This window comes from Linepithema humile, chromosome 1 (genome assembly GCF_040581485.1).
Source record: "Linepithema humile isolate Giens D197 chromosome 1, Lhum_UNIL_v1.0, whole genome shotgun sequence".
Taxonomy (NCBI): domain Eukaryota; kingdom Metazoa; phylum Arthropoda; class Insecta; order Hymenoptera; family Formicidae; genus Linepithema; species Linepithema humile.
In genome coordinates this window covers 43,754,340-43,767,961 of record NC_090128.1, presented here as the reverse complement: position 1 = coordinate 43,767,961, position 13,622 = coordinate 43,754,340, and the positions used below count along the sequence as shown (strand labels likewise).

The 13,622-nt window shown below is 32.1% G+C and overlaps 2 protein-coding genes across 2 annotated transcripts; one reads left to right on the top strand and one right to left on the bottom strand.

Annotated features, from left to right (window-relative positions):
* The first annotated feature begins 596 nt into the window (after positions 1–596).
* On the top strand, positions 597–4,886 carry Swt1 (Swt1 RNA endoribonuclease). The gene is made up of 12 exons (XM_012377274.2): positions 597–1,270; positions 1,361–1,928; positions 2,038–2,196; positions 2,301–2,563; positions 2,641–2,883; positions 2,962–3,183; positions 3,263–3,493; positions 3,578–3,773; positions 3,851–3,969; positions 4,043–4,200; positions 4,311–4,451; positions 4,557–4,886. Exons 1-12 carry the CDS (start codon positions 1,139–1,141, stop codon positions 4,774–4,776), a joined length of 2,652 nt encoding a protein of 883 aa, XP_012232697.1. The 5' UTR covers positions 597–1,138; the 3' UTR covers positions 4,777–4,886.
* Positions 4,887–5,441: 555 nt separating this feature from the next.
* On the bottom strand, positions 5,442–12,164 carry LOC105678173 (uncharacterized). The gene is given in 6 exon segments (XM_012377277.2): positions 5,442–5,881; positions 6,379–6,529; positions 6,629–6,742; positions 6,953–7,096; positions 11,950–12,033; positions 12,036–12,164. Coding segments are annotated over 6 exon segments (1,026 nt in total). The 5' UTR covers positions 12,150–12,164; the 3' UTR covers positions 5,442–5,462.
* Positions 12,165–13,622: the final 1,458 nt, after the last annotated feature.

Here is a 13,622-nt window from a genome sequence, read left to right as displayed (position 1 = left end):
GGAAGAATCAGTGAGAAGAATAAGGGCCATTCTACAATGCATCGCAAATGCTCCGTCTTAGGGCCTATCCAGACAAACTTGCATAGTCGCGTAAACATATGCATAAGGAAATTGATTGGTCCATTTTCTTATGCATTTGCTTATGGACCAATCAATTTCCTTATGCATATGTTTATGCGACTATGCAAGTTTGTCTGGATAGGCCCTTACCAGAAATAACCAGAAGTAGCAGTTTTCAATTAGTAGTTGTCATTCTTTGCGACTAGCGACGGAGTATTTGCAACGCATTGTAGAACCCATGTGGCCCTAAGAACCAATGCGTAGTTTCGGCCTAAGGATAGCAATAGTAGGCGGGGATATCTGTTCTTCTTCCACATTTATTAGAACGTATAGTGGGGATATCAAGAACGAAGACAAACATGAGACAGACGTATCCACTCATTGTCAGACAGAGAGAGAGCGAGGCTATCCCCACTCCTTCAAGGCTCACTTCATATGTTGCAGGCAGTGTTGCGATATGGGACCGGTTGTATGCGCATGTGCGGCTCTGCGCATGTGCGGTGATGGAGATCCAGTGCCGTTATATGTTATGTGTTGACTGTATGGCGGGACGTTTTGACATGAGAAGGTCTGGTGACTACAAATAAGGTAAGATTTATTTATTTACAAGCATGGAATCTACGGAGCCAGCAGCTAAAAAACCAAGAAGTAAAAAATTTCAATCAATTTCAAAAAATTTAGAAATATTTTTAATGTAGCGGGGTAACGGTGCCTTGTTTAATTTGTATGAGACACTGTACTGACGCCGTATTGCCGCACATGCGCATACAACCGGTCCCATATCGCAACACTGTGTTGGTTTAGCATCTAGATATTTATATAATGTTCAGTAATGCTTCAGAGTCTTTGATACACTTTGATAAATGTGGATATATTGATCAAGTTCTTTTTACATTGTGAAAGCTTCGCAATAATTTGATACAACGTATTATTCAGTTTTTGAAGTTGCATCTTTATTTGGCTAAATATTATATCGTCGCATATGTGTTGACTGACTACGAAATGCTTTCTGATTATTAAAAACAAGAACAGCACAAATAATTTCAAATTATATATTTTAATATATTCTACATTCAATATGATAAAACATAAACTACCACAAGATTGGATTATTGTCAGTTCTAAGAGTCATCCAGACAGAATATATTATTTCAATGTAAAAACAAATAAATCTACATGGGTACAACCTTCAACGATTGAAATTGATAAGGTATTTTAGCTTCCATTTCTGTTTATAGTTTATTTCTTTGTTCTATAACAGATCAAGTTTTTTAATTATATTTATGTATATTTTCTACAGACACTTTCGGTAAATGGAAATCATAAAAATCTTGAAGGAAAATTTTCTTCAAGAGCAAAGACACCTGAACGTGACCTTGTGAACGATGAAACAAGCCATAGACAAACACAAAATAAAATTGTGAGAACACCACAGAGGAAAGATGTTCGAGAAACTGGACATCAGAGATCAATTGCCAAGAATAAACCTCCTTCAAAATCTTCATATACAAAGTCAAGGAATGATAAAAGAATGTCTTCATTTGTAAAAAGCTCTTCTGCGAAGCAGACAAATAATAATATATCGATGACGTCTCTGCATAAAGATAATATCAAAACAACAACATTTACACCACAAATGTGTGTTCTTCGAGACAAAATTCAATTAAGAAACTCGGGTACATCTAATCTAAACCAAAAAACGAAGATAAGTGTCGAAAGCAAACAGCAAACAAATATATCAAATAAAATGTCAATAAAAATGCAGGAGAGGAAAGGAGAGCAGAGAAATATTTATCGGTTTAAAAATGGCACTGGGCAATATCGAAATAACCAAAAGAAGGGTGCTTATACACCACAAGATATTTCAAGTAATTATATAATTACAATTATAGATTAATATCTAAATATTATGTTATTAATGCTATTTAATGCAAATGTACAAAGAATAGAAGTATTAAAAATCAATTTTGTGTTTAGAACAAAGACACTCATTAAAGAACAATTTGGCAACAGAACGTATGCAAACGTTAAGAAGAAGTTTGAATCTGGAAAAGGAGAAATTTGAAGAAATCTGTCGATCTGTTGGTGCTAACAAAATTCCATCAAGACGTAACAGAAGTTTACCTAACTCACATAGTAGGCAGATAATATTAAATTTTTCAAAATATTTTCTATAAAATTTTGAGATATATGTATATGCGTTTTAATAATAATTGTTAAATCATCTTTTTCACTTGCAGACAATGATGGCTCGGAATCTTCATATGCTTATAGAAATGTTGAGGTTCGACTTAAAAGATTACATAACAGAGTTTTAAAAGATTCATTATATAAAAATAATGTTGCATCAAACAACGATAAACAAAACAAATCACAAACTTTACAAGATAAAACACCAGTTGATATTACAACAGACGAATTAATAAAACAGGCTAACAAAGAAGTTCTAGATTATGAAGAAATGGATTGGGAACCAATGAACGATGAAGAGATCACACTACAGGTATCATCAGTATTATTGAATTATGTTAATAATTTGTATATCATATTTTTATATATAATTTCATATTCCTTACAAAGGTTGAAGTTGTTAGAGCACAACTCAATAAAGAAAGTGCAGATGATATAAATCATATACCAGGAAATACCGTAGAACTAATGCAATTTAGTGGAGTGGAAGAATCACAGGAGAAAGGCCCACTACACATTGTTGTTGATACAAATGTATTTTTGGTAAACTTAGAAATTATTGAAGAGGCAAGAGACACGGTGTTTAAGCATTATCCACGCCCTTTTATTATAATTCCATGGACTGTGATATGTGTAAGTATAACATAGAGTAATGAATATTATTTGCGAAAGTTTTAATATTAAATTTTCTAAACAATTTTTATAATATAGGAACTAGATTACTTTAAGGAAAATAAATCTAAATGGGAATTGAGAGCAAAGGCCAGGAAAGCTATATCTTTTATTCATGAACAATTTTCTGCCAAACATCCACGTGTCATAGGACAAACACGAGAACAGGCAGCGCAAAATAAAGAAGACTTTTCCCTTAATTGTCCAGACGATGAAATCCTTCAGTGCTGCTTACAAATTCAAAAATTAGGAAAATCTGTGGTAAGTTGTCTTATCACGTTATAAAACATGTGTATATTAATAAATATGTTCTTTATTCATTCTTACTTTTTGGATGTAGGTTTTATTATCATATGATAAAAATCTCTGCACTAAAACAATGGTGTATAACATACTGGCATTGGGACGTAACGATCCTCTTGAAAAAATAAATTATATTAACATGGATGATAGAGCAACCAATTATTTGACTAATGGTCCTAATGAAACTTCTCTCTTTACCGAAGAATCACTCTTGACAGATAATGTTTTCGAGGATACAAAGACACTTATGAAAGATTTTTTGTCAACGGTATGTGTCGTATGCTAGATTTTGAATGGGCAACTTTGATAATTTGCCAATCAAATTGATATTTAATGAATGTTTTCACTTTAGATCATTGTTAAGCAAATGGCAGAGATTTATGGAGAGTTAGAATGGAAGATATATGTTATTATAAAACCACCTTGGACTATAATAACTGCATTAAAGTGTGCTGTAAAACACTGGATTGCCGCAATAAACGAATCGTTTCAAAGACATGCTGAGAGCAATATGAAAGACTTACTTCATGCTTTCGAAAATACACCAAGTATCTATACACATTTAGCTTATAGTAATAAAATATTATATTTTGCAACTTGAGTGTAACCTTGACCTTGCTTTCAGCTGGTGGCAGGAAATTGCAAGATGTCGAATGCATCTTAGAAAAATGCAGTAACTTAGTACAAATGGTTAACACGACTAAGCATTGTGAACTCATGACGCAAACATTTGATGCTATTACGGTAATGCTTTCTATTCATTGGAATACATTATCATTATGAAGAGTTAATAAATTTTTACATTCCACATTTTTAGGAATTAAAAAGTCGTTGTCGTAAATATATCACTGATATGGATCAGAAAAAATTATACGCAAAAATAGGTGCAGTAGAAAATATCCAAGAGCAAGAAATGAGAGCAGAAAGAGTATTTCAAAGTTTCCAGTATATCTACAATTATGCACGCGACATATGGTAAGATTCCTTTACGATACATAATTTCACATTTATTCGTGTGCGAAAAATATATTATCGATGATTGAATCAAATGTGATATGTATCAATATTTATTTCTATTTCAATAGTGGTTTGGCATGTAGCGTCGCAGGAATTCCGTGTTCTTTTAACTACAGACCTTTAAATCCACCAATGTCACAAACGGCTATACAACATTTGCAACCAGAAATTACCAAAAAAATAAATGATTTGACACAAAACTTAAATAAGTAAGTTATCTCCTAATAGACAATCTATTCATGACATAATATATGTTTTAATACTACTCTTTTTACTGCATTATAACTATATAACGTGTCTTTTTTTGTTACTAGGTTACTGATGCAAGCTGAAAATTCGATAAAATATGAGACATTGCTTAGTTTACAACACAATTTAAATACATTCTTACCTGATGCACAGAGAATGACAGTAGATGTGGAAATTTTAGATATATATTATTGTGTACAGTTAAAAAAAAATATATTGCAAAATGGATTGAGACAATTACAGGAATTAAGTACACATTTTTGCGCATTAGCTAATCATGCATAAATTTTTTGGATTTTGCGATTACTTTTTGAATACGTAATGACATACATGAAAAAAATGTAAATATCTTTTTTGTTTGTTTTATTATGATATAAATTGATATTATTAATCTATTATTAAGTGTATTATTTAATGAGAGTTAAGCTTTATTGTGAAAGTGGTGATTGTTGCGAGATATCGGTAGTATCAACAAAAAATATCAAATCTGCATTTCTGGGCAAAAATATTTTGTAACAATTTTTTGTAACAATTTTTTGTTTGAAAATGATTGAATAGCAGAAAAAATAAAATTTGTTTGTTTTGTCGCTAAGTATTAATTTGGATATAATTTCAGATCCTTACAAGTTTATTTTTGGAGATCAAATTATATATGGCAGAAATTCTAAAAATTTTACACATACGATATTTTTTAGATACTACCGATATTATTTCACAGTGATGTAATTGGGTAAAGATTATTTGTTTCAGAAAAAGATCATTTGTTTTGCCACTTCTAAAGTTTGTATAAACAAAAAACTTTATAATTGTATAAATTATACAATTATAAATAACATCACAATTATCAATAAAATTTCACAGTAACAAAGTAGGTTACATTTCTTAAATTTCTTTATCAATAATTTGAGATGTGTAGGTGCCGATGAGTGCCAACATAAATAAAAACACAATTTTTAAGGAATAAAATGTATTTAATTTCTATAAAGATTTGCAAAACCTCCAGTAGGTGGTTGAAGCCAATTATCTTTCGAGAAAGATACGTGTTTCGTTTCAATCACGTGGAAAGTGTAAGCGTGTCTTGATGTTTCGCTCTTGTTCGGATAAGAAAAGTGGACCACTTGACCGTGGATAAGGATGCAGGTTCCTTTGCGTACTGGTACTGGTCTGAAATTACTCAATGGATAGCAGGGCGCTGCTCTGTCGTAAATTAATAATTCTGGAGAATTTTTATCTTTGTTTCTCATATATCGTCTGTGTACTCCGCTTTGATGTGAACCCGGAGCGATCCATAAACATCCATTCTCCTGCGTAGCGTCTTCCAATGCGATCCAGAAACCCACAAGTTTCACTGGCTCGGTATATAAATACGATGCATCTTGATGCATTATAACTGCAAGAAATAGTCATTATTTAATGCAATTATTATATTACGTTATATAGATTATCATGTGCGCTATAATAAAATGTATATTAATGTATATTTTATTCATTTTTATGCCTTAGAATTTTATATCATATTATTTGGTAGGTCTAGAACTTTACTGCGATGCGTTGAAACTTTATATTTTAAACAAAAAAATGGTTTAGAATTCTAGAATGTAAAATAATGCATCGCAGTAAAGTTCTAGGCCTGCCAAATGACATAATATAAGATTCTAAGGCATAAAAATAAAATGTACATTCTAGACTACTTCTTTGTTTAAAATATTTTAATGCATTGTAATGAAGAAAAATGTAAATTCTAAATTACTATTTATTAATTTCTTTAATTTCTTATAAGATTCCAATGTGTGGCTGTACTAATAAATAAAATGTACATTTTAATATAATATTCTAGGCCTACCAAAGGTTACTCTCTACTAGAGAGGATACAAATAATTAATTTACCTTCCGAACCCGTTCCAGGATTTTTATAAATATACATCGACTGACATACTGCTGGTTCTTGGTAGTCTAATTGGAAAGTAGCTTCCTTGACTCTTTCATCAAAGGTATATTTTTTGAAGGTGGGGTGCAACCAATGAAGAGCGTGACCTATCTGGAAAGTATAAAATAATCATGAAGTAGCTGCAATCATGTAAAAATTACCGTAGAGAATTGATTTTATTAGAAGTAAGATTCTTTTAAAACAATTTACTTTGTTTAACGACACTCTCGGATGAACTTTCAATCTTCCATCTTCTTCCAAAGCTTCAGCCTCGAAGAAAGCACTTATTTTATTAGCACTATCCAAAAAATATTGATCCTTATTCTGAAACAATCAATTATTATATCTATTAGCATTGGTATTTAAAGTTTTATTTCAAATAAAGAACCTTAAAATTAGCAGAAAATATAAGCACATTATGTTTTATAAAATTTATTCGCTATATTTACTTTTTCTATTAAAAATATCTGCAATATACGAAAAAAAATTAATTTTTATCACACAATTTCATACAACTATTTAATTTTTAAATACCTGTTGCAGCTTTATCGTATTAAATATCTTTCGTTCCGATTCAGGTGGTAATTTATTCGTGAACTCTTCTCCGCAAGATTTCAATTCTTCAATCTCCTCCGGTCGAAAGAAGTCCTCCAAGATAACGTAGCCATTTTTCTGAAACTGTTAATTACATACTTAGCGTCAAAAAATTATTGAAAAATTAAAAAATTATACACTATAAAAAAATTTAACACCAGTGTAAAAATAAATTTTCTCCATAATTTGAGGTTGTTCTAGTTCTTGTTTTTATCTAGACAGATAAAATAACTTCACCGGTTCAAAGTTTTTACGGAAGTTTTTTATTCCGGTCCAGATTTGACTATCTGAAAAATGACTATCACATCCGGTTCAGTGCTCTTGCTACTGACACTTTGATACATTACAACTCTGTGAATAGACACTGTGACCGATAAAGATGCCTAAAAGTAACCAGGGGCATTGCCTGCTTCAAAGGGCAAATGGTCTTTTTGAGTTCGTTTTGCGTTCTTACGTTTTATGTTCACCACGCTTTGCATTAGCGCTGATCACGCTATCAGATTGCGACACGCATACATCATCTGTCAAGAGAAAGCGGAGAAATTGCTTTATTATCGGCCATTGAGATAGCGCAATCGCGTTACATGTGTTAGATAAAGATTAACTCTCTAGATACGTCTGCAGCAAGAAAAATTAAGCAATTAAAGCTTTCTCGAGCATCCAACTTATTTGTGGAGAAGACGTTATCGGTCAATCAAATATTTATGAACAGAAGGTTTCATATTTACGTCACTTACTCATATCTTAATTGCTTTATTTTCCCATTCGGCCGCTGATCATATCTAACGTTTGGAAATTTATTTTTCTTTATTATTACAATTACCTCATGTGTACGACAATATCATGTTTTTCGTTAATATTTTTTTAGTTTAAATCGAGGTTAACTAATAATATACGACTATAGAGTTTACGCAACAAAGAGTTCACAGTTGTATCATAGGTTTTTCTGATTCACTGGCCGATATATATAATCTTTTACACTAGTTGGCAAGCTTCCTCGCCTTATCTCACACGCAGTACATTTTGAAACAAAAGTTCCGGGGTCGTAAAGCGTCGTTAAACAAAAGCGAAGTGTCAGTTAAACGGCATTTAATTTCCGAAACAATTTTACGTGCAATTCAACGAGTTGGAGCGAACATCTGCTTGCGCATCCTTGGCGTGTAATCGCCGATCACTTAATTTATGCATGAGCGAATGTTTAGCGGCCAACAACAAAAGTTGCCAAGTCTCATGAGCCGCGAAAATCTACTCGCATTCCAAAAATGAAATGTCTCCGATATTACTCTTACGGGTTAAGAAAAATGTGCCGAGCACGTGGGTATTTTTTAGCGCCGAAGCGTGAGTCTAGCGATATATCGGCGTTCGACGCGGGATCATAAACATTCCAAAAATTATGTTCTACGATCATAGAAAGTCCGTACTTGTCGTTCGATCGAAAGCTATGGAGTCTTCCTCGCTCAACGACGGCGAAACACTTTGCACCTCGGCAATAAAGATGCCAGGAGAACGCTTGTGGATTACGCATCGCCGCTCGGGTATTCGCGAGAAATTACTTTGTGCAATTTATGTTCGATACGAAACGTATTATTGCACTCTTGCCAGTGTTGCATCTTTTGCGATAAAAGAAGAATATTGTGCGGCGCAGTAGTAATTTTACAAAACAATGATAACTGTAATCTTCTGCTATTTTGTGTTGCTTTCTTTCAATATTGAACTTCGGCCTTTCTTGATCTTCTGAAATGTGTACTGCGCGCACAATCTAGAATATTAACTTGAAATACGAAGAGAAATTATACTTGACGTTTCTAATGAAAATTTACACGTAAATTCGATTTATATGATAATAAAAACTTCGCTCATTTGTAAAATTGTTATTCGAAAATTTCCACGTAGCATGTAGCTTGAATATGAATGACAGATTGTTAACTACTTTGTAAAAGTATCTAATAATATGTAGAACCGATTTAATGATAGGTATAATTAATTGTACAGTCCACCTGTGACAATCGCTTCCATTTGTTTCTATGAAACGCAAGCTGAGGAATTTTTTAACCATTTTTTTTCTCGCGTGTGCAAGTATGTCACAAGAGAATTCGGCAGCCAAACTCCCGTCCGTGTGGGCGTGCCGCGTGCATTAACGCAAAGTTATGCGTACGAAGCGCATCCCGAAAATAGCGTAGCCGACAGGTGGGTGGTGGACTACGTCATCTCCGTCGTCGGCGTCGCTTTTTCTGAAATTTCGTTCGCATATACGAATGACTCAAGACGCGCGAGAAAGAGTGAATCGCGCGGATAGGAATAGAAGCGCGGGCGAACATCGTGGGCGTTCATTCTCCATCGTTTATCCTCGTTTCGCATCACAATCGCGAAAGCTCAACGGACAAGGTCGCCTTTGCTATTTCATGCGAAATTTGCATGTGAGTCTAGAGAGAAAAAACAACTTTTAATCTCTTAATTGCTTTCTCACTAATGTTTCTGCTGCATCAATACAAATTGTTGATAAATTAATTAACAAAACTTATATACAAAGTTTATTCGTATGGATAAAAAGAAAGCAAGTTAAAATTATAATGTAATAAAAAAAGAGTTAAAATTATAATGTAATAAAAAAATAATAACAGCAATGACATATAGTTTATCGACAGTCTACGACGCTATGACCAACATTTGACTAGATTATTAAATAGCACAGCAGAGTATGAAGAACGAGTCGCGCGACATAGATTAATATAGGTCATAAATCGACTGGTGGCACGTTTCGCGTCATAAATTATTATCGGCAATGGATTCCATAAATACATTATCTTCTTTTGCTTAAAAGTAAAATATTTTTCTTACGCACAGTTTTAGTTTTCCTTAGATCACATATTCTATTACTGAAAATAATTAAAATCTCTTTAAAACACACATTCACAAATTTTCATTTACGGCAAGATTTTTTTCCATAAATAAGAAACATGTAACGTCCGCTGCAATAAAATCCTGATATGATAAATATATCTGATATTTTTTTACGTAATGAAACACTCAATCGTTCATTGTATGATACACAAAAAATTGAAAAACAAAATAGGAGAAAGAAGATATAGAGATATTACGACATGCGCGTATAAGCAATCATAGTACGGGCAATTTTTTACTTTTTCTAGAATAAACAGTTTTTATCGGCTACGCGCATATGTGAACCATGCGGCGATATGTCGCCGTCCATATTGAAATCTAAAACTAGTTTCTAAAACTACGTGGGGTCAAACGATAACTTTCGGGTTATAATAGCCAAATATAATCCGATGACTTGATCAATTACACATATTTTTCTTGAAATGTTTATTTAATCTAGTTTATAAACTTGAAATAATCACATAAAATTTATTCGATGCAGATATGAGAAAATTAATTTTGAAGTATATACTTTGCATTTTTTTCAGCAATTACACGAACAGTAATATAAAAAAATTGATATAAATTATCAGTAATTTACAACTAGAATAATTAAGCACTTTTATGTGTTTCGATACACAAAAAGTAATTCTAAAAAAATCGCGATTGAAACATCCAACGATACACATCTTTTAACACAACGAGCCTTTATATACATATGATTACTTCAACGAACGGAGAAACGAGAGTGCACAACGTACAGCCACTAATAGCGTTATTGTGGTTCAAGCCACGACTGACATAATCGAGCGGACCCCTCGGTTCGAAGCATCCTCCTGCTTAAGTAATCTGTCATTTCATTATAACATCAATTCACATTAATAATAAAAAATTTCCAACTTACAGTTTTTTTCGCATATTATATTAACTTTTAAATTATTTGCGAGTATCTATTTAATTATATTAATTCTTATTAATAAATTAGAATTAAGTTTATGTTATTAATTTAAAAAATACGTAAAATATTAATTTTATAATATATGATGCATCAATACACAACAGTAAATATTCGAGAAGACTATAAATAAAATCGTTTAAAATTTTTACGATAGCGTGGAATTAATGTTACTAAATACGTTTCGATAGAACGACAGATTATTTAAGATGATGCTGACCTCCGAACCAAAAGGTCTGGCTGATTACATCAGTCGTGGCTTGAACTCATACTTGAACTACAGTAATGTTATTAATGATTGTACTCTCGTTTCTTAATTAGTTGATACAATAATTTATAAGAACTCGTATCGTCGAGTATTTCGATCGTGCGATTTTTTTTTAACTACCGGTTGCAGAATGTCGAAAAACTGGAGTTTTACTTTTTGTTCGTAAGAAACGAACAAATGCAAGTATTTCTCGCAACGTAATATTAATAGTTTCATCTAGAGACTCTTTATAATTTTGTATCGGAGTACTCTGAGATTTTCTCAACGTTGCCAGCGACGTTCGATTTTGAATTTCTTATACTTCCGTTCTTATATACTTATTTTAGTACTTTATGTTTCTATTTTCATATTTATATTATTTGATATTTGCGAACAAGCATCCGATAACAAACAGTCGATATCTTGTTACACGTAGAATATACATGATCATATGAGCAATTTCGAAATTATTATTTTTTCCTAACTTAAAAATGATATACTTTTAACGAGCACTCGACAAATTTAATTTGCGCTTATTCGCTTCTTTCCTCTTACGACTACAAGTGTATTAATATAGCTCAAGAACATTTCAGTTAGTCAGAATATATAGCCACTCAATGTATACAAGTGTATATAAGTATTATAAGAATATGCGTTTATAAAACAGTCTAAATATTCCATTATGTTGTTAAAAAATTTCATCATTATTTTTATCGTTGGTTTTTGAAGAATGATCCACTTTTGTGAAACATCAAATCTCTGGCCACATGTCGATGACACACGATGGCGCGACTCGACTCTTTTGCACTGTATTGTAAGGCGCGATACAGGAAGACAGAGTTTCACGAGACTCACCTGCGAGCAGATGTCCTTCATCCTATTACGTCTGTCGAGACTGGTCTCACAAATCGATCGCTTCTGAACCTGTTTGTTAAACTGTGATACAGAGTGAGCTCGAGAACACGTCCGCGACCGAGTGCTTGCACCAAGTGACTAGGTGAGCTCGCAAGTATGCGAAGTCCGAATCGAGTCGACGACGCCCGCCGAGTTTGCATCGCCTCGCCGGGTTCTCAGAACGCGAACTTGATTTTCCAAAACATTCGAAAATTTATTATCTGATGAATCGAGGGTTCTCGGCAATGCGATGAGGCAGCGTTATATATTTATTTCGCGTATGTACACGTTCATCTGACGCATTCAAAATTGATATCTTTTTTACAAAAGTATTTCTGCAAGAAATGCTAATTTGTCCTAATTTTAAGAAATAAAATTCATTATTTAACACGCATCACTTCGGTTGACAGTAATTTTTATGCAAATTATGGAAGTTCTTTTAATTATGAAATTGTAGTGCTTGCTACAGCGAAACAATGATTAACATGGAACAATAAAACATTAAAATAAGATCGTTATCTACAACATGAATATCCTCAAACATATTTACAAATCCAACAGATGTTAGCAGATTTCTACAGTATAATAACTTAAATAATAAATGTAATGTTCATTATAGTGCTTTGCTTATTTCATAAGCTTCTGCTTAGCTGTTTCAGCATGATGTCCTCCTCATTCGATACTCACGGTTAGTCAGCTACTCTGCCATTCGTAACGAACATTCAGGAAGTAAAGTTTTAAGATTAAATTTTTACAAGCTATTTCAAAACTAGCGTGAAAAAATATATACCGTTTCAAAAGAACAAAATAAATTTATATTTTATAATAAACGTATTTTTAATCTTCTTATTTTACCTTTTTTCTAATTCCTTTCTATCTCCAATATTAAAGTTTACTTAATTTAATATTATTTACTTTAATTATTTCATTTATTTATACATACATATATATTAAGTGGTGTTTACAGTATATTTTCATTTACTACATTTTTTTTTTAGGTTTACCATTAGATTTTAAACCGTTGGAAAATTCACTGCTGTGATAACTTACGTGTAATGCACACCTTCGTTTGGGTAATCCTGTAGAAGCCCGCATCGAATTAACGGCAAATAATTTCGCGCGCTTCGCTTGCGTGGGCTTGTAATTTACGCGAGCAGACGACGCGAATTTATTAAAGTCGAATTTCTCTAAATTTTAAAGAAAATTTTCTTTGCAGTAGAAAGCACTCTTAATTTTTACGTTTTTATTCTTGCGCGTGTCTAGTCTTAATAAATAATAAGGTCTAGGTATATCTATTAACCTTTTGTTCTTCTGGTTTATCTAAAGATCTGGTTTTTATTCGTTCTACCTAATTTTTAATTAAAAAAAATCCATTTAACACAAAAAAATTATTTATTATTATTAAATATTATTAATAATTATTAAAATCATTAATATTTTTTTATCCGCTAATGGCAAAACTCATTATTTAAAATGCAAAGAAAATTTGTTCTGAAACTTTCTAAAGCTAGAAAATTCAAGTATAACAAATAGTATATGTATCTAATTTCTAATTAAGATTTCTAATTTAGATTTTCCTTAGTTAAAGATAACATAATAATTAATGTAAATAACTTTGAATAAAAAATACAGAT

Excerpts from the sequence above, each read along its gene's own strand:
- Swt1 (XM_012377274.2), top strand. The coding sequence starts at position 1,139 with ATGATAAAACATAAACTACCACAAGATTGGATTATTGTCAGTTCTAAG. Across the intron at positions 3,184-3,262 it reads AAAAATTAGGAAAATCTGTG|GTTTTATTATCATATGATAA; the intron begins GTAAGTTGTCTT and ends TTTTGGATGTAG. Across the intron at positions 4,201-4,310 it reads AATTATGCACGCGACATATG|TGGTTTGGCATGTAGCGTCG; the intron begins GTAAGATTCCTT and ends CTATTTCAATAG.